We start from the raw sequence: 26,016 nt of genomic DNA, 5'->3' as shown, positions 1-26,016 counted from the left end.
TCAAGGTGAACTATTGTTTACAAACAAGCAGAGCGCGCGCCGGGTGCACGTGTTCAACTTCAACTTTGGTGACATGATGTAAGTTTTTGAGGTTATTTTGATTTGTTTTCGGATATATTACAGCTTAAACTTACACATTTCCTCTTACAGGTAATTTAACAACCACACACCGTTCTGATGGCATTATTTAGTCCTAATCTGGTTCGTAAGAGACGTTGTCAAAGTTGAGACTCAAGCATTTCAGGTAATCTCACGCTCTCACGCCAACTCGGTTTTTTCACGCTAAGAAAAAAATAAATAAATAGTTGACTCCAGACTCGAAAATGATGTTTAAATGATGATCATTTTCATACAAAAAATAAAGATCCATGTCTCTTTAAAAATTGGGAACCATGGCTTTAAGACCTCAGTTGGCAACTTTTTTTTTATAAGCAGACCTTCGTCAGATTTCAGACCAGACAAATATGCACTGATCAGACCTGGGTCAGCTGTGGAGAAAATAATAATTAGTAAAATCAACTCAAACAACATGTAGGCTAGGTAGTTTGGGCAGCATATCGATCTGTATAGTCTCAAACATGCAGCGCGCACAGTGAATTGAACACATCCAAATTCTCACTAGTTGTGTGAATCATAGACTTGCGATTCAAGTCGTTTGTTTGTTGTGTGCACAGTAACAGGTCTGCATCATGTGTCACTGTCAGGTCGGAAATCCAACACTGGATTTCCCCTGGATCAATGTAAATTATGAAATTGGCCTACATAGGTATTATACTTTCATGTTAACATTTTCAGGTGTGAAAGTATATGTTTGCAGAACTAACAATGACTTCTTGCCCTTGAGGACTTTTTTTCCTGCTACCATGACTCAAACAGCACCTGGCTATCAAACACACTGTAGATTTAAAAAGCAGTAGGCCCTAGATGCAATAAGTTGTTCCTTCCTCTTGCAGCTTGGAGGCTAACGGAGTATTCAAATTTTAATACCACATCATCATCGGCAGCAGTAAATAATTCAATCAATCCGTCCTTCAGCCGGTGGGATTTTTGCGGGAAACCCAGGCCAAGCTGCAGCGCCGCATTTCCCGGCATCTCAGGGGTGGTTACCAATGGTCATGTTTCCTGCTAGTCTTGCACGTACAGCTCAATCCGCTTCCATATATAGCGCCATTTGTCATGTTGAATTAATTGCACGGTTCCTGGCGAAAGTTACAGGGCTTTGTGTGCCAGGTCTGACGTTAGGACCTTTTTTTAGTGGAGCGCAGTGAACCGTAACGGCGTAAACTTTCTGTGGATGGTATGATGCACTTGCAAGTGTGCAGTTGGTCTTGCGTGCTATTATTGGAGTTGCCGCGGATGTGTACTTTGCCGGATTGGGAATATCTACATTTATCTGTTCTTGCAGTTGAACAATAAGTCTGGAGTGTCTTGACAGAAACCAGGGATTTCTGTTATGAGAAAATCGGCATCAGCTCTGTTCCCATTTTGTTGCACTAGTTGTATAGCCGTGTGATGAAACAAGCTGGTGTTTGAGTATTACCAGCTTGTTGCCAATGCTGAACATTCCAATTTACAACATATATTCTGGATTTACAAATATGGCAGAAATAATCCTCCAAAACCTGTCCCCATTGGAAGTGCAGCACAGTGAACCATGACAGTGTTAGATTTTTTTGAATGGTATGATGCACCTGCAAGCCTGTAGCATGTTACCAGCTTGTTGCCCACGCTGAACATTCCGATTAACAACATATATTCTTGATTTACAAATCTACATAGCCAACATGAACGAAATGGCAGAAATAATCCTCCCAAACCTGTCCCCATTGGAAGTCACAGTTGATTAAAAAGGTCAAAGGAAGCTGTAGTTGGTTCTGGTAAAGGTTCTTACTCAAGGACACGTGCATCGACTCGGCAAACTTAAAAGTTCAGTCTTGGTGCTCAATTGATCACAGTATTGTATGCCGATTATTGAGGGTTATGGGCATGGGCGCTGAGCAAGCCCCCCTCCCCCCAACCCTAACCTCCGAAAAAAAGACAAGGGGGGGGGAAGTTATGTCATAGAACTATCGGGAACTAGAAACTGACACGAAAATGGCATAAAATGCTGCTATATATTAATACTTATACCATTTTTTTTAAAGCATCAAATGTACTAGCCCCCCCCCCCCTCAATTTTTGTTTCATGGCTGGTGATTTGTCATGATGCCCATGGAATACATCAGCTGGTGGGGGGGGGGGGGGAGTAGGGAAGGGGAATTTAGGGAAGGGGAATTTAAATCCAAACTGCACCTTCAAATCCACATGTGTGACGCATCAGTTTAACAGCAAGGCACAATTACCTCTGCCCGTAATGGCCTGATTAACTGAATAAATTTGGGATTTCCAAGAGCGAGCTTGCATTAAACTCTAATCTATCCTTGTCAGCTGATTGGAACATGTGAACATATTTCCACATTTTTGTGTTTGGAGCGCGTCTGCGTTAACTACCTCTGACAAGATTGGTTCTGACATCCGATTGGTTCGGATGAGTCTTGATATTTTATGCCCCTGTAAAAATGGCCTGGTGTAATGCGAAACTTCCTTTTGCACTCCGTGCTATTGTTGTGTGTCTCGGTCACTGAACCACTTCTGCTAAATGTCAAGACCAAACCTAATCACTGTACCTTTTACCCTGACGGGAAATTGGCCAATTTGCACAAAAAAAATGTTCTTTCATGTAGGTACAGGATGGGCTCATTGCACTGACATTTTCATTGGTTAGGGGATATGTGTGCACCAGTGTTGTAGATCTATACGTGTAATTCATGCACTGAGCATGACAGGTAATTTGGAATGATTAATGCCATCTAAAGGTAATTTACAACATTTGCAAACATCAAAAAACAAATCTACCAAAATTATTATGAAATACCTTACTGGACTGTAAGTGATAATAGTCCTGTGAAATCATAGCCCCTGGTGATGTGCCGTCATATTTTTTTTTTTAAAGTTGAATTTGTGAATCAATTTCAAGTGATGGTTGGCCGACATCACAAAGCCTACGTCGATGTACAAAAATTATCTTAAGACCAGAAATAAAGTGTCAAAATCAATGACAATGTTGATGAGCTCCCTTATTACTTTAGAAAACTATACATGATTCATCCACACACTTGTGTACCCCTAACTGATATGGACATATTGACCCATCCTCCTTTTGTGAAACTTACTTTTTGAGGCAGAACTGGAATAGCCATTTTTTTTCATGCCTTGTGAAGAAATTGTTCTAGTGTCATGGTTATGGATTAGCCATTTTGTTTGGCACTTTGTCCACTTTTTCCCTGTCCCTGTTGCATCTGATGTCTATGATTTTATAATTCTGGATGCACTCCATATTTTTGCAGTTGTCCTCCAAGAGTGATTATGAATAGCAAAGGGCCTCCTGGCAACAAATACATCATTGTAGGAAGTCTCTCCTAATGATACTTAAATGGCAAATTACAAAGTTTGAAGGTAACAGAGACAGGAAAAATGTCACACCTAGGACACTTATTTAAAGAATAACCCTTCTTCTTTGCACTTGTGGGTCAGTGAGTTTGCAAACTGGAATGAAGCAGTGACTCTCCAATGCATGTGAAATACACAGATGTGATAGATACACACTAGAAAAAATATGATAGGCAATTTCAGTTTGTCACAATTTAGCTTTTTGGTTTTTTCAGCAGTTTTCAGCAGTTATTGAAGTTTTCGAACTCGACTAAAATCCTCCAAAACTCAACCAGAAAAGGACTTCACTTCTCACATCAACAAAACAAATCAATTGAGTGTATTCAAAGTTTGTAAGAACTTATCTTTAACAAATTTTGTGGTTTGAAATTTCTAGATTTGCTTCTTCTTTTTTAAAATCACTTTTGAACTTTTTTTTCAAATTAAGGAGTCTTGACCGGGGCTTCCCGGTCTTAGAATCTGAGATATTGATTCAAGGCTTGGACCTTACGAGACCGACATGTCCACAGTTGGAAACTTTCAAATTGCCAAGCCGTTATAGGTACAGCCCAAAACAGTCTCAAGACCAAAATGCCTGCTTTATCCATTTTTTTGCTAATGAAAAGCAGATTTAAAAGGAAAGTGGTGTAGGCGGAGAAAAGAGTTTCCTTTTTCCCGTTAAACACTTGAAATATTGGCCTCATGAGGGTACCCAGAAATAAAGATTGATTTAAGTGTGGATATATTGGCGACCTTGCCCTCTTCAGTTATCTGTCTTTCCTCATTAAACAGAGTAGTGAAGATGAATTTATCTGGGTTTCATGTGACATGAATGATTTGGAAAGCTTGAAAGTACATGACGCTCTTATTACCACAGCTGTTTAATCTTTCCATTCTAGCTTTCGATGAGCCTGTTTAAGACTCCAAAATTCAGATTTGGCACGTCACACACACACGCATGCACGAATGGAATAAGAGCACCAAATGCAACCTGGTGACGAAAAGTGCAATTTCTGCTCCAAGATGTTATCATAACTCTAAAAAAAGGTCCTTTGACCCTCGTGTATCAGTTGACTCACATGCAAGCCCTGTTTATAGATTTATATTTCCTACTGCAAAATAGGCTTCAGGCCACGTGGGATTTGAAATAAGTTCAAACAAACCTACTGAATTGTCAAGGAAAACGTTAACCCGCAATGAAGATAGGACAGATATATAGACACTAAGTAGAATGGTTCTGCCAGTTTTAAAAAAATGTAAATGTTTGTCGAAACTATACGTCCAACAGGAGGGGATGAGGAAGCAGTTGTTATTACAAATGGCGCAGTTGGCTTCCATAACATCGCAAAGATGTTTCTTAAGTTTGACATGATGAACTTTATATTTGACCTCATGTGGAAATGCATAATCTGCTGCATATTACCATAGGTTTTCAAGAGGAACATTCAGAGAAAGCTGTGAAAGTATGGGAATGTGGACATTATGAATTTAGAAGCCGCCACAGTATTGACTTGGGTTTCATAATCGTGGCACTATTTGTGAACTTGTATAAAAAAAAGACTAAGAAAACCATGTGCCATTGCCCATACAGCTACATGTAGTTCAGTATGCTTATGCCTTGGCTAAAAGTAGGTTGGGGAAATCTTTTCTTTTCTGACTACTTTTTTTTTTTTTTTTTAACTAAAAACATGCAGAATTGACCAACTTCACAGGTTTTGTTAATGCCAAAAAAATAGTTCTGCTTCCGGTTACCCTACCTACCCTATTTTGACTACGCTAACTTTTGGGGGAAGAGGGGAAAAAAAACCCCAAACCATTACTTACTAGCTTTTACCCTTGACTACATGCACACACCCATATATGATGAACAAAAAAACAACCTGGGTTTTTTGGGCCTAACTAACTCAATGATTTGGTCATGAAGTTGATTCTTTTTTCAAAAGTTAGTGCAAATGTTCAACAAGCCTCTTCTTTTATGAGATTTTTTAAGTTGACTTTTTTGTATAATTATGACACCTCCCCCTTTCTTCCCCCCCCCCCCCCGAACACGTACACACACAGGATGATCCCTAATGGATGACGCACCCTACCGAGCCCCCAGTGACCCTCTTAACATGGCACGGTCCTCCATGACACCAGAACATGTGAACGTTACTTATAGCCATGGAAGCAGGATGGCCGATGGTGACGCATGGAGAAGGCCCACGCGCAGCAGCAGTTCTGCACCAGACATGGTCATTTTCCTCGTGGCTCCCAACGTGAAAAGGTGTGTGTGCTCGATGGAGGACTCCATATCAGCATTTTCTCCTAATTTGTCTTATCCGATTTGGATTTCCAAACTGTATATTTGTTGAATTTCTATGAATTTGTTGTACAACTTCAGAGCACCGTATGATTTTAGAAAAGACTATTTCGTGCTGTTTTGGACTTGTTCAACAAACTTATGTTTAAAAAAACTCAGTGTTCTAGCTGTGTGTACATAAATTGAGCCCGATTCATTGGATGTTTGGATTGTTCTGTGGAAATATGTACCAAGCATGGCCCTCTTTTGAAACTCGGCAGTTTGTGTGGACAATCACTATTAACTGACTTATTGCAGTACCAAAGATTGCGTGCTGGGCTAGCTGCAAATTTACATTTCGCTCAACTGATTTGGACATTTCTTAAGAGTGGCGGTTAACCAAAGGATCTACTGGACAAGGAATATTTTCACTATTAATGAACGAAACACTTGAAGGAAGGTGAGTTTTAAGAGCTAATCTTTTTCCTAATGAACTGTGGTAAAGTTGCTACTTTTTGGTTCTAAGCTTTTTTGATAGTAGTCAAGAATTGGATTTTTCTTGAGTTTCAGAACTTTTAATTCAGTTGGAATCACATGTCAGGTTTTACAAGTAACGAGGAATGGGACACTGATAAATTTCTTTGAATTTCTGTGGCGCATTTGATTTGAAAAGCTTGTGACTTGACAGACTGCAATATTTTTTATAACTTGATTATACAGCTCAAAGTTTACAAGTTTTTACCTGTATAAAGCATGGAAATATTTTACGAATCTCCTCTGAAATTAAGATCTCTATTTGTAATCTTTCAACTACAAATGGTATGGCATCCACCGAACCACTTGAATGTTCATTCTTGCATTTTTGAAGTTAGTGAAATATGAAAGTTTTCACATAATCACATTCTTCTTCTTCTTCCCTAAAGCACAGCCCTCTTATTAGGAGCTAAGTAGCTCCTAAGGATTATCAAACTGGATACAGTGCAAAGGGTGTGATGCGGGAACAAAATTTCCCGAAAAGATTAGTGCAGAAAACAAATTGATGAAGCGCAAGTAAAAAGGGAGGACAATGGTTCAGTGGGTTCCGTAAGACCTCTCCAGTGATGGGGCGGACACAATTCACAACATTCGTCTGCAGCAGACGGATATATTATTTGAGTGCCATTTTCAGAAGGGAGTATGTTACAGATACGAAGATATAGAAGGGAAATCTTATGTGGTCTCAAAGCGCTTCACAATTATTACCCCTTGTTTATCAGGCAATGAGGCCATTTTTTTTGGCAGCAGCTGGAGATCAGCGCATTCTTATGTCTCTACCCATTTATACTCCTGGATGGAGAGAGGCAATTGTAGTAAAGTGTCTTGCCCAAGAAAACAAGCCCGATGTTTCCCGTCAGGATTTGAACCCACGTACCACGGCACATGAGTCAAACCATTGGACCACAGTGTTCCATGTCCAATTCTGCAATGAAACTGACATCTGATCACCCATCATCAACACAGAAAGAAAAAACCCTATGTTGAACAAATGAACAGTTTTCAAGTAACCTCAGTTAGTAATTTTTGTTTCTGCCTCTGTCAATTGGAAACTGAGAAAGTTCTTCAGCGGAAAACCTTGTCTGGAAGATTAAAGAATATAATTTTTACATTTGTACATGTAATTCCACGTGGTTTGAAGAAGAAATTAAAGGGACAATAAATAATATTTTATTCAGGTTTTAAGGAAAAATTTCAAATCGGCACTGAAACCGAGGGCCCTAGTTTTTGTTGTTGTTGAGAGGATTAAAACAAACAAAAAGTCCTCTATTCATACAATGGCTTAGCACTGAAAGCTTCGGTTTCAATGCTATTGCATTTCATTTTTGTGCAAAAGTTTGAACATTTTGGGTTTTTTTAGAGAGAGAAGGGTAAAATCAGTGTTTGTCAAATTTATGAACTACTCCATGGCGCACACACACAAAATCAGAAAAAAGAGTAACCTTTATCAGTCAAGCTGAATCACTGTTTTTTGCCATCCAAGTTCTAAAATGAGTAACAACATTCCCAAAACATTCTTTGCAAATAGTTCTGTGAAGGTTTAAGATCGATGAACGTGTGAAGGTTGAAGATTGATGGAATTTCTATTAAAAAAAAAAGAAGTGCAATGTTGTTTAAAATTACCAGTAAAATACCACGTTGCCATTTTAATTTTAAAAGTGACTAAGTGACTCATTCCGTGTGTCACCCAAGCACAAGATGCTTTGGAGGGAAGCCAGTCATTAACTTCATATCCTGCGTGTATGGTCTGCATTCATCTATCAAATAAAGTTGCCTTTTTTTTTTTTTTTGGTTGTCTTCGTGCCAAGTTTCCTTACTGTCTTCCTCCACCAAATGACGTCTTTGTGCTCCAGGATTCACTTAGATTTTTGTGTATGTATCCAAATTGCGTTACATATTATACGCTTGTAGCTATTAAAGGTTAACGCTCTTTCCATGGAGGAAGATTAAAAGGTTAACCTAAGTGGATAGTGATTAGTTAAAGGTGAAATGTAGTTAAAGGTGAAATGTACAGATTGGCAAATTTGGAGGCTCACTTTTAGACCAAACAATGTAGGGGTCTGAAATGGTGGGAGTATTTTTGGAAAACCTCATTTCTAAGAAATGAAAAATTCTGTTTAAAGAAACTTTTCAAAAATGTCAGGAAACATGTCCAGGAAAATTTTGAAATAGAAAGAAGGCATTATCCGGACGCCACTTCATTGGTTGTGTACAAAAGAGTATGGAGAGTCAAGAACATTTTCAACGTATTTTCTAACAAAATTGGAAAAGTTTGTCAGTCCCAGATTCATGTCTTTTCAACATTTTTTTGGCAATAACTGACCTTCATTGAAATTTTCAGGAAAAAAGGAAACTTTTGGGTTTTTTTTACCTCAAATTCCTTGTTTTTTTTTTGGGGGGGGTCAAGGGGGAGGCCTTGAATAAAAAGGATGAAGAAAAATTATTGCAAAATGTTCATATAATGGCAAGGTTCAAATCCTCAGCATAGTTTTGTGCTTTGCTGATTTCACAGCTATTAAAAAGTAACCGTAAATAATTAGTTAATGTAACTTTTCCTTCTTTTTCTTTTTTATTTCCAGGGATCTACAAAGTGAAAATCCAGAGCGCTTTTGCTCAAATGATCTCTGTTGGATGAATAAGGCAAACAAGCCAGACGACAACCATAACCATGATGTCAACAGTGACCTCCAGACAAGGTGAGAGTTCAAAGGTTGAAAGGCATACTTTTAATTACCAATAATGGTAATTATTTACCATTACCATAATAACCATTACCATAAATTACCATTAAATTTGTTGACAGTTTTTCAGATAACAAGCCATACATTGTACATGATGAAGACTTGTGGAGGTGACATAGATTTTCAAAAGTTTGTTTTTGTTTTGTTTAAATTGAATTGACAATCTTTAAGAAGAAAAAAAAGACACTCTCGGTACAACTTTTGTTGTTTTATCGTCAAAACAAATTCCAGCCTCATTCTCCGAGAATTTGGACAGCAAGTGGCTGGCCCAGCAAACCGGGAAGGAGAACATCCTCCTGATCCGAAAAACTTCCAAATACGTACACCTCCGACGTCGGCAGTCAAAGAGTCTAATCATTCAGGGTAAGGCCGGGTGGAATATAAACCCCTTGAGCATTACCAAAAGAGGGCGCTCTTGCAATTTTATTGGCCAAAATAAACGGCAGCAGATAAATAAAAACATGTGAACAAACTTGTGGCGAATTACATGTTCAAATGTGTGCAGGAGTTGGCTGAAAAGTTAAGAACGTACTACCTCAGAAAAGTTTGTTGTGGCGCCCTCTTGCGATGATGCATAAAGGAACTAAGTGTTTTTGTCTATCATCCTTCATTCCATGCTTCTGTGCTTGAGAACAAAAAAAATATTGAATTTTTGAAGAAGAAAAAGAAAATGAAATGAACAATATAAATGCATGTTTAAATATTCATTTGCATCCTGCTTTTGTTTTCATGTTTTCATGTTTGTTTTAATAGCCATTAAAAGGCCATGTACAATAAGTTGTTTGTCTCTTGTTACGTTGGCTGTCCGATATTTTGGTGAAATGATCTTTGTTGTTTGCACAGAAGGATGTAGTGGCACAGAATCAAGAAAAGATTGCTTCGCCAATGAGAGCGATAACGCTGTCTGTAGAGGATGATAAACAAAAACATAATTCTACCTGGCCTTTTCCAATTCGTAAATAAGTACAGATCTTCATTGTATTTTTTTTTTGGGGGGGGGAGGGGGGGAGGGAATGGCATGTTGCATTGAAATTGTAAGGCAAGATTAATTCATACATTAGAAGGATTTTTCAAGAAAAGCTTTTTGATAAAGTTTTTGTGAAGTCAAGGAAATTTGGAAAATACTTGCCTAATAATTTGTACTCTTTTCGTAGATTTCAAGAACTATATGGAGCATTTCTTAATGAGTACCATCTCCAAGGAGTGCTTAGTCGATAGTATTTCTTCAATTTATCCCAGACAAGTCACTGTCAGAATTAAAGCCTTATTTGGGGCCCCCGGCTAGTGGGAGCAATGTCCGGTCTTCACGGAAATCACGTTCTGCACCTGGCACCCGGCCCAAACCACAAAGGAAACTCAGAATAAAACTGTAATTCTCCGTCCTTTTTCCCCACGGTGGTATTTTTAAAACATGCTTTCAATCATCACCCATCTCATTCAAAAAAAATTACATGTTTCTCATCTGGAATTTTTTTAAAAATTGGTAAGGGAGGCCCTAAGTTGTTTTCTATTTTTTCCCCCAATTTTCGGGTTTTTTTTTTCAAAGATGGCTGCCATATGTTTAAGATGGTTGCTTAAGCATAATTAAATATGATGCTTGAGCATATTTAGATATGATACTTTTTATGATGCTTAGTATAACATAACAAATGATATCATTAAGGTCTGCCTGTCAAGCCAGTTGCCAAATTCACAAACAGTACTTTGCAAGTGGAATGACAAGTGAAAAGTGATATTTAGGAACCTATATCTGGGCATCACTTTATGAAATTAATTGTACAGGGCAGTAAGCTGATGAAATCGCCCTACAAAAATGAATGGTAGACTTGAGAGTAGGTACGACAGATATTTAAACAAATATATATTTATAAATATTTTAAATTTAAAAAAAAAATTGCTTTGAAAAATAAATAACCAGCGACGTCCAAAAAAGGCGGCATACACACCTGGCCAATTACTGACTTGAAGTCAAGTCTAAACTATAAGTAGCACAGGCTTGAGATGCTCTAGGCAGGTTCATTACTCACACACCTCCTTTTAAATGCCCTTTTGACATGAGGTGAGTCAAAGGAAGGTCTGATGTCTCCCCCCCCCCCCCCCCCCACCCACCCCCCTCTTCTTGGGTGGACAGTTGATCACAAAGAAGCTCTTCGGGCAGAAATCAACAGGTGGTGATGAGGAGAGGACTCTGCCTGGTCTCACGGGTGGATTAGGAATCCTGTGTGTGACCCTATGACTTTGGCCAGGGTCTTCACTTTATATCCACCATGGGCTTATAAGCTTCTCCTTTGATTGGTTGGAGGATTAAACCTGTCAGTTTCGATTTCCCTCCGTGGTTAAAGGGTTTAGATGTTGAAATAGGGCAGGGTGAAGCACCAGCTATCTAGCAAGAATTAAGTTACTCTGTATGGCAGAGTTTTAGTCTAGAACATGCCTGCCAGAAGATTGGTTCATACTTGACGCGAATGCGAATCCAAAACAAACTCGACCTCACAAAACATTCGCTGCGAAATTCGCCGTTGTTGAAAATGTAAATGTTCAAGTTGTGACAAATTGGAGCGCAAAAACTTGACATCACAAATTTTACACCAAGTATAAACTGGCCTTAAGACAAGTGGCGTAACTAGGGTTAAACTTTTGGAGGGACCTTCGGCTGCATACATTTTTCAAGAGGGGGCACATGTAGGCCCTATGTATTTGTTCACATTAGGATTTTAAACCGGGGCACCTGGGGGACATCCGTTAGGGGGCACGGACATCCGCTGGGGGGGGGGGGGGGGACATGCCCCCACCCTCCATATGCCCCCCTCCCCTATCCCCATTCCCCTACCCCCATTCCCCTATCCCCACACCCTCCCCTCTGAGTTACGCCACTGCTTTACACTGGTTTAAGCTTACTTTTAATTTTAAACCTGTCAAACTTGTGAGCTTGTTGATAAACAAATTTTTATAAGATTTTTCAGAATGGTTTTGGCCTAATGGGCTGAATCTCTATTACAAATACCTTTTGGTCATTTTTGTCTTATTTTGAAATTTTACAGCAGACAAGTACAGGCTGAACTATGTGGAGGTTGAGATTGGGCCACCGAAGAGAAGGTAATGCTGGTCATTTTTGTCAACAATTCTGGCAAACTAAACCTTAGATTCCTGTGACACTTAAAGGTCAAAGAAACCTTTTCAGAGAAGATGAAGAAGAATATACTTGGGTTTTTACAGGTGGGAGGGGCTGAAGCCCAAATACACAAAGACCCAGCCTATTGGTGATGTTCAGACTTGGGTCATGAAGATGAAAGGCAGGCTTAATCTCAATGGCATCAGCACCTCCCTAAGACCCGTGTTAAGGACTTCCAGTAGATATCTGTACGAACACTTTTCCCCAAATCAGGCAAAATAGTGATAGGAGTGTTAAATCTCAGGATTTGATAGTTTTAAAGCTAAGTTTAGGAATCATGCCCATTTTCAGGGAGCTACTATAAACACACAAATTAGCTGCTTGAAAAAAAAGCATTATTGTGGGAAGAAAATGAAAAAAAAAATTAAAGACAAAATTTCATGAGATATTACTTGTAACTAGGTCTCGACTAGTTCTTGCTAAAAAAAAAAAATTTCACTGTTTTTTTTTGGACAAAGACTCGAAATTTGGCTCTAGAGGTACTTTCCCTCTTACTAAAGAATTACTTGCCCCCCAAGGAATGAAATAACAGAGATGATTTGTTGTATTTTCAGCTGCAGATTAGAAATTTAATCTACGCTTTTCTTTCTTTCATTCCTTCATTCAGAGATGGTACGGATAAAGTACCGGTCATAAAAGTCTCCAATGGCAACAGTAACCGGGTAAACTACAGCACCATTGTTTTCCCCAACAAAAATTCCAGGTGAGCTGAATTGTCTCTTTAAGTTTTTTTTCTCAAATCCTTCTGCATTTAATCATACTTTAAAACTACTGTAGGTTATGTTCCATACCAGTGTCTGTGTAGTTTGAAGGGGGGGGGGGAGACCAAACAGCCAATCTGTGAAATGTTTTCTAAGAGTCCATTACATGTGCAGGATGTTAAACAGATATACCCAGCACGATATGGGACGGAGGGGTACCCCCCCCCCATACCCTATGCAAACCCTAGACTATTGTTACCTAACACATCCCCCTAGATATCTCAAAAGAATTCCTGAGATTCTGGTAACACAATGACCAACACAAAAGGGGGGGGGGGTCCCTCTGTCCCATATCGTGCTACAAATGTATACAGTTGACTGGGAGTGTAACGGAAAGATGGATAATTAAAATATCTAACATGGACAGTCTTACTTAAACAGTTGAATATCTGGAAAATTTCAGGGTTTTGTTTATTATCTCAAACTCTGTTTACAAAATTTGCCCCTTTTATGACGTAGAACCTCTTCCTTAATCTCTTGCTAAGGGCTTGCATCCTTGCACATACCGTACTGTTAACTGCCTTTTTGTAAATAATTGTAAAATTCCAGTTCAACCGCCAAGAATGCCAACCAGGAGAAAGCTGACAGCAACGGGACCCGGTCAGTTCCTCAAATTCCCCCTCACCACGGACCCACCAGCCCCACCTTCATGTTCGCCTCTCAGACCAGCAAGGAAGGCTGCCATCCCACCACGCGGGTCAGCAATTCTGCCCCAGGGGGTGTGGCCAGCGGAGGAGGGCGAAAGAGGGCGGGGCAAGGGGGACATTCCAAACTGGAGCGAAAGGGGAGCCAGCTTACCGAGGCACAGATGCAGGTAGAGCAAAAGTTAATTGTCCACAAAATGTTGAAAATAATTTGTGTATCATACTTTTGTCTGTTGACAGATTTTGTTTGCTTTTTTTGAGAAATGTAATACAAGTCATACATGTACCCATTTGAATAAGAGACACAGGAAAGTGATCTCTTTTTTTACCATAAAGTCTGACAGAACACTCTCTTGCATTAACGGCTTCATGTGATTGGTCATTATCACAAATTGCCATTTTCTCTATCCAGTCACAGATCTGCTTGTATGTTTTGTGGGTCAATGTCACTATTGTGAAAACAAATAATCTACCATTTAGTCACATAGTTATAACTGAGCCAATGATTTGTCATGTTGCAAGATGTGACTTTTAAAACCAAGAAAACAGTATACTTGAACTGCAACAAAAGTACGGTAGCTACTAAAGCCCAATTTGATTAAAAAAAAGGGCAAAATTAACACATTTACAAAGCTGTTTACTGTTACTTATTATTTTTATTTTGATGATTTAATAGTGTCACATATCACCTTTGAAATCTATGATGTAACAGTTTGACTCACTGAACTTTTCCAAACATAAGTGAGGTGCTAAGCAGAATATTATTGATCACCAAATTCAGTAAATGAGAACTAAAGTAACACAAACCACACACAGACAGTATATGGCCGATGACCTGTACTCCTTTTTTTATACTCTTGGTGAGGTGTGTTTTAACAGCTGTATACAATTTGTCAAGCTATGTACATGTACATGTATGAGTTGGCAATATTGCTCATTCGCCAGATTAGTACTGCCCATTTGTGATGAATATAGCCTGTCTGCTTGATGGCGGCTAGACAAGAAATCTGAGTCATAAAATTTCGTTTTTTTCACTTACTTACTTTGAAAAAATTAAGTGATTTTAATAAATTTAGATTTCCCACTGATTGCATATAGTCATCGTGCAAAGAAAGTAAGCAATTTATTACAAGCCATGTGCTTTGTTCTGCTTCATAAAAGCTGTAAATTCAGTTAGTAATTCTCAAATGGCATTTCAACCATCGCATTTGCAACTGGAAAAGGGACATTTGAAACCTTGTGAAAAAAAAATGGTTTCGAAAACTGGTTTCAAACATTTCTTTCAAAAAGCAACTTAGCGCATTGAGATCCAAGATATACCAAATGCAGTTATTCTTATTTGTTTTTCAGTATTTTACGTGCTTTAAGTAAGTCACTCAGTGAGTCAGCTTTGCGACATCTGTCTCAAATTTCAAGGAGCAGGGCCAAGTATCTTCCTTGATGCCGCACAGATTATCCCAACCCACTCCCTCTGATATAATGTGTCCTATTTGGCTTTAACCCCACCATCAGCTCTAAAATGGCTTGATTGGTGTCGAGCAGTCTAGATGTCATTTCTTTCTAAAAAAAAAAAGTGGGCGGTGGTTTAATTCTTGCGGTTTTCCAGAAACTTCCATCAGAGTTTCGAAATAGCCTCACCCAATTGGCAGCAGTCCATCTCGGAGTTGCAGTGTCATGCAGAGGGCTTGGCTTTGCATTATTCTTGGCCGTCTGCCACCATCCGCCTTTCTTTCTTTTTTCTGTTTTTGCGGTTTTCTAAAACATGTGAATCATCGTGCCGGTCGAAGTATTAAGGTGGGTCATGTCCATGCAGATCATCTAAATAGAAGTTCCTTGGATTTTAACCAAGGTGATTTTTTTTTTACACCAAAAACTGGGTCAGAGCCAAAAGTGTTCTTGATATGCACCTTGATGTACATTTCTGTGAAATTGTTGGATGCGTTGCTTGCTTTTACAGAAAAGATCCAGACATCCCAAAATGCAGTCAAGCTTACCACGACACTGACAATGTCTTTTCATTCTGCCCTCAAGTTGTCGGTATGGTGACACATTGACTGAGTTTATTACCAGAAAGAACAATAGCATTGAATTTTCAAAAGAGTTTTCCTCTCATGCAAGTGTTCTGATTATTCTTATCCTGCCAGCAACAGCAACAACAGCAACAACAGCAGCTGGAAATCTCCAAGACGCCTCCTAACTCTCCACCCAGGAGGAGAGCCCTGTCCACCCCAACTCGCTCCCGGAAATTCCCAAGTGACCCAGATGTGACAGAGACCATCGAGGTCCAGCAGGAAAAGGAGCCCATTCCTCCCAAAACAAGGACACTACCGCCCCGCGAGAAGCCATGGAAACCGGACCCCGTGGATCTAGATTGCAAAGAGGACGGGGCCGGGGTGGAGTCTTTGAGCAGCAGGAGGGCTGATCTCCAAAAAGCGCAGGCTGCGTCGCTGGATTCCGGAATGCTCTCCAACTCGGCGCCTTCCAGCCAACTGACCCATGCCATGCAGGCCATGCGGATGAAAGCACGCCGGAAGTCCTCCTCTGGAGATGCCTACGAAGTTGTGAGTGATCCGACTGCGATGGCTCAAATGGCAGCCCTTTGCTCACAGGAAGCACCGACTGTGTCCCCAGCTGCCACTGAACCCCCACCCCTCTCGCCGGAAGCGGTCAACATCCTCCACAGCTCTCCTGTGATGAAGCGGCACAGGACCGAGTTGGAGAAGGCCTTTGCCCGCCGCAAGCTCACCGGACGCATCTCGGGAGAGCCGGACGGGTATGCGTCCCACTCCGGAAGCCACTCTTCCTCAGGGGAGAGCTCCCCGCAGGAAGGGATGCCCAGTCAGTTCTCTGAGGTGTCCTCCATGGGTGCCAGGTTCATCCCAGTCCTGCCAATCATCAAGTCCAGCAAGGATCGGGGCACTCCTGATGGCCAGAAAGCATCCTGTGGGGAGTACCGAAATGCAACGAAATGCAAACCCATCCCTGCCCCACGGTTCGGCCAACAGAGTCGGGAATCCTCCTCAGAGAGCATCAACGATCCCTTATATCTGAACCAGCGTCCGATGCCCTCGCCCCCTTCACACCAGCAGGCAAGTCCCGCAAGGCCAGATGTAACAGCATCATCGCAGCAAGTTGGTGACGATACCTACATGAACATTGCCTTTGGCAAAACAAAACAGGACAATGCTCATCGTTATGAGAATGTCTTCCTTGACGATCGGACTGTCAGTCTGGTAAGGAGAATTTTTAATCCTCTGAAGTTTCATTTTTATCTTCCTTCAACCATCCTAGCTTGTATCATTCTCCATCGGCATAGACGTGGAAGATTCTCTTCCCTGCCCTTTTACCGAACCAACAAATAGACTTGCTGTTTTTATGCTTCCAGTAATAACTATCAAATAGAGTTAGAATGATTTATAGTAGATTGAATACTGTATATGCAAACACGCCAAATATAATACTAATTCTCTTATTTGTTTGCTCTGGAAGGATCGATGCTCTAATGCCAGCGATTCTCCTCGAGATAGTCTGGAGATCCATTCCAACCGTCCAATCCCAGCACCCAGGATGCACGGCAGCAACAGCATACATGCTGCATCCCCTGCCGCTTCTGGTGACCATAGCAACCAGCATCACCAGAGCAACCAACATCGTCACCAAGACACCCAACATCACCAGGGCAAGCAGCGTAATCACCAAGGCAACCAGCATCACCACCAAGGCAACCAGGCCAAGCCAACCAGCAGCCAGTACCAGCAGGGGAAGCAGCATGGCCACACGCGGCAGGGCAGCTATGGCAGCACTGCTGTCATCCTCAGCCACATCAATGCCGTTATTGCACCCCTGTCTCCCAGTAGTTCGGTCAGCCCTGGCAACAAGTCCAAGCAGGGTACCTCAGCAGCAGCAGCTGCTCATCAGGTACTGAACGACTCGTTAGAAGCCCTGTACGCGACCCCTTGTAAGCACGGACAGTCACAAAGCAGTGTCAGCAACCACCATGGCCAGAAGCCAATGAAAGCCACCCACGGTATTGCCCCTGAGGTTCCCCCAAGTCCAAAGCCTGAGATCCCCAGCCACTCCAGTTCTCACCGGCGGGGCTCCCATGATAGCACCGGCAGTATCGGATCAAAGGTCACAGAGGCTGAAAAATCCTCCAGTATCGGCAAGGCCCTGGGCCACCTGATTAGGGACGGGGAGAAGCGTGAGCGGAAACACCGGGACCGGCCGCATGGAGAGAAGAAATCCCGGGAGGATAGGAAAGCACATGCAGAGAAGAAGGGTCACCATGGCGACAGGGAAAAGAGGGGTCATGGGAAAAGGCACCGAGGTGACAGTCACAGTTCGTCTAGCTCCAGTAAGTCGAAACTGGAAAGACCTAGCTATGGTAAGCCGTCCTTGAGAAACCTTGACATATTGATGAACTTTGTCCATTTTTGTTATGTATTTTTAAAAAATAAAATGGAATTTTACATTAACTAGTGTTGAAAAACCAAACAAACAAGATGGCATTTCTAAGGTTTTCAATCTGTTGTCCTTGATGTGCAGGCAACCAGCCATGGTATTACGGACGCATGCTGCGACAGGAATGTGAGTACCTGATGCTGTCACAGGGCCAGTCCTGCCAGTACCTTGTACGAGATAGTTCACATAGGGTGAGTTGCTTGACTTTGTAGTGAATACAGGTTGTCCCACAAAATCCTAACAGTCGAAAACCAATTAATAAAGGTATATTGCATGTGAGTTTTGGAATATTTTCAAATTACCTCTTAAAGTCAGATAACCAATGTACCATACAAACTTTATTGCATTGAAATCGATGCTTGGAACAAATGCTATGCTTCATCGAACTCAGGGGTTGAAAATCGTCTTGGGCCACCTTCCTTGCAAGGGAGAAAGCACAGTTAGACAAACACTTCAAGGATTTATTTCCTTTGTTAAAGAGTAATGTGTGACTTATTCTACCGGCTTCAATCTGTAAACTTGATAAATAAAAAAGGTGGCCCAAGTGGTTTTTTTCAAGTCCGTATTGTGGTTGCTGTATCGTTTGAACATAACATCCTAATGATACCAACTGAAAAGCATTTGGAAGACCAAATAATTCTACTCGGCAATACATCAGACATGATTTTAAATACTACCCCCACTTTTCTAAAAAAAAAGAAGAAGAAAAAAAAACATGCTCGATTCGACTGTTGGGTTTGTTGTGGGACAACCTGTATTTTAAATGCTGGTTTACTCGTCAGGCAAAGTTTAGGGTTAAGCAAATTTGTATGGGAAACTGTTAAACTTCAGTTTTTAATGTCATTAGATTTATGCTGAAACCTTTAAAATATTTGAATCATCTATGAAGTGCTTATATCAAAAGTTTCTGAAGGGAATTTGTCAGAAGACGGCATGGTTTGACAGGCCCAATTTAATCTTGGTAAACTCACAGGAGTGGAATGGCATCATGCTATATTTTCCCCACATTATACATAATCTCAAAAGAACATCTATGTTGTTTTTTTTATGCCAAGATTCTCTTCTATCTGTGCATGTTTGGTGGTGCATTCTGGCCCCTCCCAAACCATAATAACAATGGGTTTTGCCAGCAATATAATTCAATAATATAATGCAATGAGCACTTGTGTTGTCAGTTCTGCCCAGAAACCTGTGAGAAACAAGCTTGCTCAAGCGTGTGACTATAGGACTGCTAGTGCTCCTCCTGCTGACATGAAACACTCAACCACTGAACTATCAGGGTTGGCTGATACTAGTATTGTGCATTTACAGATAGTACAGGAACCGAGTACCCTATTAAAGTAAAACACAGATACCCAGGCACCCGTAAAAGAAACCCAACCCAAAATCAAATCCCGGAAGTTGTCTGAAGGGCTTTATAGCTCTACGGTGTAAACTGCATTTTTCGTGAGCATCATCTGTGACATTTGTATTGGTTTTCCACGTAGCCTGGTTTTCACTTTGAAAATTCCCCCCAAGTGGCATTCAAAAGCTTTCTTTTTCGTTGTTTAAGAAGTTGAAAAGTAATTTGTAAAATTGAGTACTGGTACCCAATCTCATCGTCTGGTGGGTACTCGGTTGTGATGCACAGCCCTAGCTGGTACTAGCTACAAAACTGATACAGCAGCAGGTTACCACAATGAATGACTTTTTGACAGATTTTTTTAATGGAATTTTTGCGTCACAGAGATGATACATCTCCCCAGTGCAAAGAAAAAAATGCATCGAGGGAGTCAAACCACATTGTACTGGTGAAAGCATGGGTGTGACCCTAATCCAAACGCTGCCAATTCCAATTACAAAGACATACGTTATATTGTTTGGATTCAACATGTGTCATAATTTGGAACCTTCATGACAGAGTTGACAGCAAAAAAAAAATTGAAATGATCAAACTGCTTCCAGGTGGGGTTTGGGACTACTTTATATTTTTCCTCTGTTGGTGACCTTAGAGCAACCTTTTGGCACAGCTGTTTGAGTCGGAGTTTTAGACTTTTGGGAGAATAGTGGCATCAGTCATATGGCATTGTTCTTTAGCCGCTGTAAAATTCAAACAAGAATCACAGTTCTTGGTGAAGATCATCTGCACAAGCGCACAGTATAAACTGGAGTTTCGCAATTCAGCAGTATTACAATGTTCAGCCTGGAAATCCACTTGTACAAGGAAAAAAAACATGAGTTACCATTTTTTTAAATGGAAATTCAACAACTTATCTTGTTTTCTTAGAAAGAATGATACAGGTAAATGATGCAGGTTTTTTTCAGTAGTTTAGACTTTTGAAATTGCAAATAAGACCATTAAATGTCATAATCTTGTTAAACTAGGAAAAGTTAAAATTATTAAATGTCAGTTGTACATGTTATGTCCTGATGCGATACACATTTCACATCCCTCTTTGAACTAAAAATGGAAGACCATGGTCTGATGCTGTCATTATCACAAGCTGGCTTTTGAATTGACAAACGTTCTATATTTCCATGTGTGTAATTTTGGTTCAAAGCGTAAATGCAGTGTTAACATTTATATCCACTCAAAAAGGGAATATTTGTTTCCATTTTCAGTTCTCTGGTTGGTCTGACATTTGAGTTTTCTGATAGATATTGAAGCGGTTGACTTGTAAAAGATTGTTTCTGATTGGTTCCAACGATAGAAATCAGTAACATTTTAAAGGCACAAAGGAACATTTCTATTACCTGGATATGTACCCGGAAAATTCTTGCTTAAAGTGCAGATAGGACTGGTACAAAATACCCTGTGAAATGATTCTGCCTGAAATTGTATCATCTGGAAGAAAACTATCATTGAAGGTGCTTTAAGAAAGTGTGCCCGCAGACACAGTTTTTTACGTGCAGAAGCCAGTTACCAGATCCCAAATATTGTGCATACATTTTCTAGTGTGTAGTTTCCGCTGAGCTGAAACTTCAACAGATTAGTTGTTATACACTCTTCTTAAGATTTTGAGCAATTTTGTTGCTTCAAACGAACAAAAATCCACAAAATGTGAATGATTTTTTTTAACTTTAAGGTATGATACAAAAGCACAGTTTAGATAAGTTAAGTTCATGAATTCTGTAGAAAACAAACAAACAAAGAGCCTCTTCCATGCCCCTTCTTGGCTCAATGCCAGGTCCCTCTGAGCAATGTTTGGATTTGAGTCACCGTCGTTACGGGTGTGCGTCATGCTTTCCCTGTGTTTTGCTGGCATTGACGTGGCACTAGCTACACGCAACTTTGCTGGGAATAAGAAGTCATGCTGACATGAGAACTTTATTTGGTTGAGCTGAGCTTTTGTCCTCTTTTCTTTCATTTTTAAATGTCACATATTTTGCATTAAGAAACAAAGAAGGAATTGTATACATTTGCAATTTTTAAAGATAGTAAACTGCAGGCGGGCTCCATTTTCATTTAGTTTATGTTAGTCATGTGCTGTGGACTGATTTGGATGTCTAAAAAAAATGTTCGAGTTGAGGAAAGGGTGCTCATTGCATACTTCTCTTGATTATAATTCTCTGATTGCATGTACAGATACTCATCTACCACTACCAGTCATACTGTGATAGGGCTCATCATCAAGTCTACGTATCAGACAAACTTTCTTAGCTATCCTCCCAGCACCCTTGTCCAACTAAACTAACTTCTATATCATTACCCATGCTCAATTCTCCAGGGTGGCAGAAAAGTTATGGCAATGTATCTTGCTCAGGGACACGAACACTAGTACTGCATCCTCATTTGTCACCAGACTCAAGGGCCCAAATCAATTTGTAGAATAAGTGACGAGTTATTGGAGTTCAGTATGCCATGCTACATGACTGTGTCACTCTGCTTGATAACCTTGTCATGGCGTTTGTTAAGGCAGCGTTCCATTAACACGTTAGTCCCTGTACCGCCCCAAAGTGCCCTGCCTGTTACTCCTTCATTCATCATCATTGGTCGACCGAGGCCAGAGCATTGGCTAGCACCCTCCACAAGGACTTGTCATTCATTAGGACTGGCTAGGTCTTCCATTTCCACATCGAGGTATTCGCATATGAGTTTTGGGTATGTTTTTCTTGATTTCCCCCTACTTTTCTTTCCGTGTGTAGTTGTCCACAGGATGAATCTGGACACTGGTTCTCCTGTGTGCCAGTAGCAGTGTCCAGCTAGTTGGAGGCAGCTCTTGCGGATGTTATGTGAGCTAGAGCCTGTCCCGGTACAGTTCTCTGTTGGTCAGTTGTCAATTTGTCACTCCAGTGGACATTAAAACAACCCTAACGCCCTAGCATGATTTACTAGGAACCATACCCATCCTGGCAAATTCCAACACCATATGGGAAACTACACACACATATTTTTGACTTCTGGAGGTGTGCCAACCCAATGTGAAAGACTGTCAGTTTAGGGGTACTGTACCCATCCTGACAGATTCCAACAAAACATGCCATTGGGGGTTGAGTTCTGTTAGGGTTAATTAAGACATTTCCTCAGTGTTCTTGTGTAGTTCCTGTCGAGCTTTTCGCACGTTCTTTTGTGAGGGACCATGTAGCAGCTCTATAGAGTAGTACGCTTCGACGGTAGCTGTTAAAGATGTTGATGAGGGGCCTTCATATTCTGGACTTCCACACTGGATTCATCTTGTTGCACTTGCCATGCTAGGCCGATGCGCTGGTTGACTTCTTTTCTTATTTATACTCCTTATACCACCCCAAACTGCTGTCTTTGGTTTTAGGAATTCATCAAGGAGTAATTGTATAGTGCAATGTGATACAAGTGCTAATAGGTGAGGTCATGAGAAACATCCCTCCACCCTCTTGTCACCAAGAACACGGTGACATCGCTTTTGACAAGTGTCAAACACCTGGCAATGATTAGAAGGGGAAGGTCGGGGGTAGGGGTCATCAAACTTTGCCTGACCCAGCGAGCTGCTTGAAAGGCCTATAGCTCTCTCAACAACATCTCACTCTCCCTGGTGATGGGTGGGTGCTGTCCAGACAAAAAAAAAGGTCTTCGTCATCATTCTGCTTCGAAACAATCATCCCGAAAAGAAAATCTGATCAGTCACTGTTTGTCTTGGGGCGACAGCTGGGTGCGTCATTGCTCCATTGTGATTGGGTCAGGCTACGGCTACTATGAGTCAGGTGGATTTTTTAGAGGTGGGATAAAGCCCGTAGCAGTAAACCCCCGACTGCAAATTCGGTGATGGGTCAGTGAAAATACCTTGTATTAATTGGTGATGATTAAAAAGTGGTTTGGAAAGAATCAAAAAGGGATTGAAACATTCAGTAGTCATTTCGACCCAGCAATTGAGAATTTTAGTTGCCAACTACGGTGATATCAATGCTATTTTTCACGAACTTTTGTTGACAGAGTAACTGTATCTGGATTTTTGTATATGTGTGAGAGATTTTGGATACATCCAGCATGCAGGAAAGGGAAATTGAATTTTGTTGGAGGGAAATCTCTTTGGCAGGGGTTTCTTTGGATATTTTCATGACATCTGAAGTTTTGTGAAAAGTCTTTGGTGATAAAGTTGTACTAATTGTACTAAATTTATACAAACATACATGCTACACTATGCGATACTTATAAATATGAACTGTATTTATAAGTTAAATGTGAATCTGCTCAATTAACAGCTGTCTCAATAAATCAATCAAAGGTGTCGGTTAACCCTTAAAGGGAATATACAACATTTGCAAACATCGGAAAACAAAACTACCCTTTTTTTACGAAAAACCTTACTAGGATGTTGGTAAATGACAGTTTAAAGCATCCTGTAAAATTATGGCACCAGGTGTGAAGTCATTTTCAAGAAAATTGGTATTTTGTATAAATTTCCAACGGTGGTCGGCCGACCACCGTAGGAAAAACCTGACTATTTCTCAACTACTGCTCCAATTTACCATTTTTGTTCAGTCCAAATTTTGTTTGCTATTGGTTACATGTTCATGAACGGGTGCAGGCCAGCTAGAGTGGTTCCATTACCTTACAATTTTCTGGCATCTATAAATTGATCCATTTCATCTTTAGTGGAGTCAGGGAACCAGACTCCTCGAACAGTTTTGTTTTTCTTAGTTTTTCCAGCATTTTCGAACACAAAACTTCAAACATGTCAGTGAAACAATATTTGATCTATTATACTAACCCCTCAAATAGTTCATTTCTGAAAATTACAACAATTGCCAATGATGTACATGTACATTCCCTTTAAGTCACTATACTGCACGAAACCGCCCTGCCTATTGCTCACTGCAACGCCTGAAACCACTCTAGCACTCTATAGTTTAGATTTTTTAGTGAATTAACACAATTTGTAGTTCAAGTGTTTATGGGTTAATGTTGTAGAGAAGCAATGTCCACGTTCTTTAACATAGATATATTCAATCTGTTTTCCATTTTTTTTTTCAAGTTGGCAAATTTGAACCTTAATTTGAGTGTTTCCTTTTAACAAACCAAAAAGAAAAAAGATCCGCCCTGAAAGTATTTGGTCTAGAGGCTAGACGTTGTTATGGTTTGATACCCGCGGCCTCGATAACGCGCCGCTGCGAGAGGGCGCTATCACGACCCACCAATATCGCCCACAGACTTGTCAGAACAACATCTAGGGAATCTGCTGAAATCTCCCCCCGAAAAATGGGGGAAACTAGTGCGCATGCGCGACTTCTGCAGGCAATTACTGTTCACTTTCAGCCCTACACATACTACACATAACAAAAGAGCTGACCAGTGAAGTTGCACAGAGGTCTTGCTGCATCTTTTATTGCACTGGAAGTGGAAGAAATTTGAGAGTTTGCTTCGGAACTACTATAATTTGTTTGAATAGCGCGCTGCATATATTACGCCAAACAGGTGTGCGCACATTACACAACCAATACGAGTTTCCCTAGATGTTGTTCTGACAAGTCCGTGGGCGATATTGTTTGGTCGTGATAGGGCCCTTTCGTGGCGGTGGGTTTTCATGTATCAAACCATAACAACATCTAGCCCCTAGACTAGAAAGTAGACTGAATCCTGATCCATATTATCGATTCCAAAAGGGGGCAGGAACCAGTCTGCCTGCCCAACAATGCATCAGCTCACAATAACATGCAGGGTGTTACAGTGCTACCTAGCATCCACTATGGTTGAACTTACCGTTAAAAACTTTCAGCTTGTAAAATGAGGTCACGTAGAATGTCACTTTTCTCTCAAACAGACCGGTGACTTGATGCTGTCCGTGCTGTACGGCTCCAAGGTCCACCACTACGTCATCCAGACCACGCCCAATCACAAATTCCACATCGCCCACCATGACTTCAACATGGTGGAGGACATTCTGGAGTTCTACCATCACCACGTCATCATGTACTCGCCGGAGAAGGAACCAGTCTACCTCACTGAGCCTTTCATTCTCAAGCACAAGTGAAGGGAGGGAGGGCAGAGACCAGACCAGAATTCATTTTTTAAAAAATATGTATATAGTTTACACCATTGTTAAATGTAGGATTTTCATTCTATTTCAACCTTTCTTATGAAAAAAAATCTTGAAAATTTGGAAAGGCTGGTGCATCCCTGATATCAAGATGACCTTTCCCAAATAAAAAAAAAAAAAAAAATTGTAACAAATTAAACTTTATGTATAGCAGCTTTGTTCAGAACTTTTGAAAGTTATGGCATTTTATTCAGTGAATGGCATTTTATTCAGTGTCTTGTGAATATGATTGTGTTGTAAAAATAAATGAAGATATGTAATTTTTTGTGATCTAATTGCTGGCAATTTGATCAAGATTGATTGGTTTAGGAATTTAGCCCCTTTTTTTTAGCCTACTGGCATAGCTATGTTTGATCTAAATCCCTTGGCATTTTTGCTAGGATGCAACCTCAATCCTGCAAAATCCTCCAACTGCCTCCATGTAAAAATTGCACACAGCCTCAATCCTGCAAAATCATCAGTTA

At 40.5% G+C, this 26,016-nt stretch overlaps 1 protein-coding gene across 4 annotated transcripts; it reads left to right on the top strand.

The window, feature by feature from the left end:
• Positions 1-3: 3 nt before the first annotated feature.
• Positions 4-26,016, top strand: LOC119742453. Of its 4 annotated transcripts, none has more exons than XM_038218385.1 (11): positions 4-78; positions 5,530-5,734; positions 8,863-8,979; positions 9,256-9,387; positions 12,066-12,120; positions 12,804-12,899; positions 13,507-13,771; positions 15,746-16,834; positions 17,091-17,985; positions 18,147-18,253; positions 25,277-26,016. In XM_038218385.1, the coding sequence occupies exons 3-11, from the start codon at positions 8,952-8,954 to the stop codon at positions 25,484-25,486; spliced, it is 2,877 nt and encodes a 958-aa protein (XP_038074313.1). In that variant the 5' UTR covers positions 4-78; positions 5,530-5,734; positions 8,863-8,951; the 3' UTR covers positions 25,487-26,016. The 4 variants fall into 4 exon arrangements, with proteins under 4 accessions (XP_038074313.1, XP_038074312.1, XP_038074315.1 ...); XM_038218384.1 differs by having other exon boundaries at positions 5,530-6,209; XM_038218387.1 differs by lacking the exon at positions 9,256-9,387 and having other exon boundaries at positions 5-78; positions 5,530-6,209.

This window comes from Patiria miniata, unplaced genomic scaffold (assembly GCF_015706575.1).
Source record: "Patiria miniata isolate m_02_andy unplaced genomic scaffold, ASM1570657v1 HiC_scaffold_6, whole genome shotgun sequence".
Taxonomy (NCBI): Eukaryota; Metazoa; Echinodermata; class Asteroidea; order Valvatida; family Asterinidae; genus Patiria; species Patiria miniata.
Note: the sequence above shows the minus strand (reverse complement) of the source record. Positions and strands in the feature narration are given on the sequence as shown.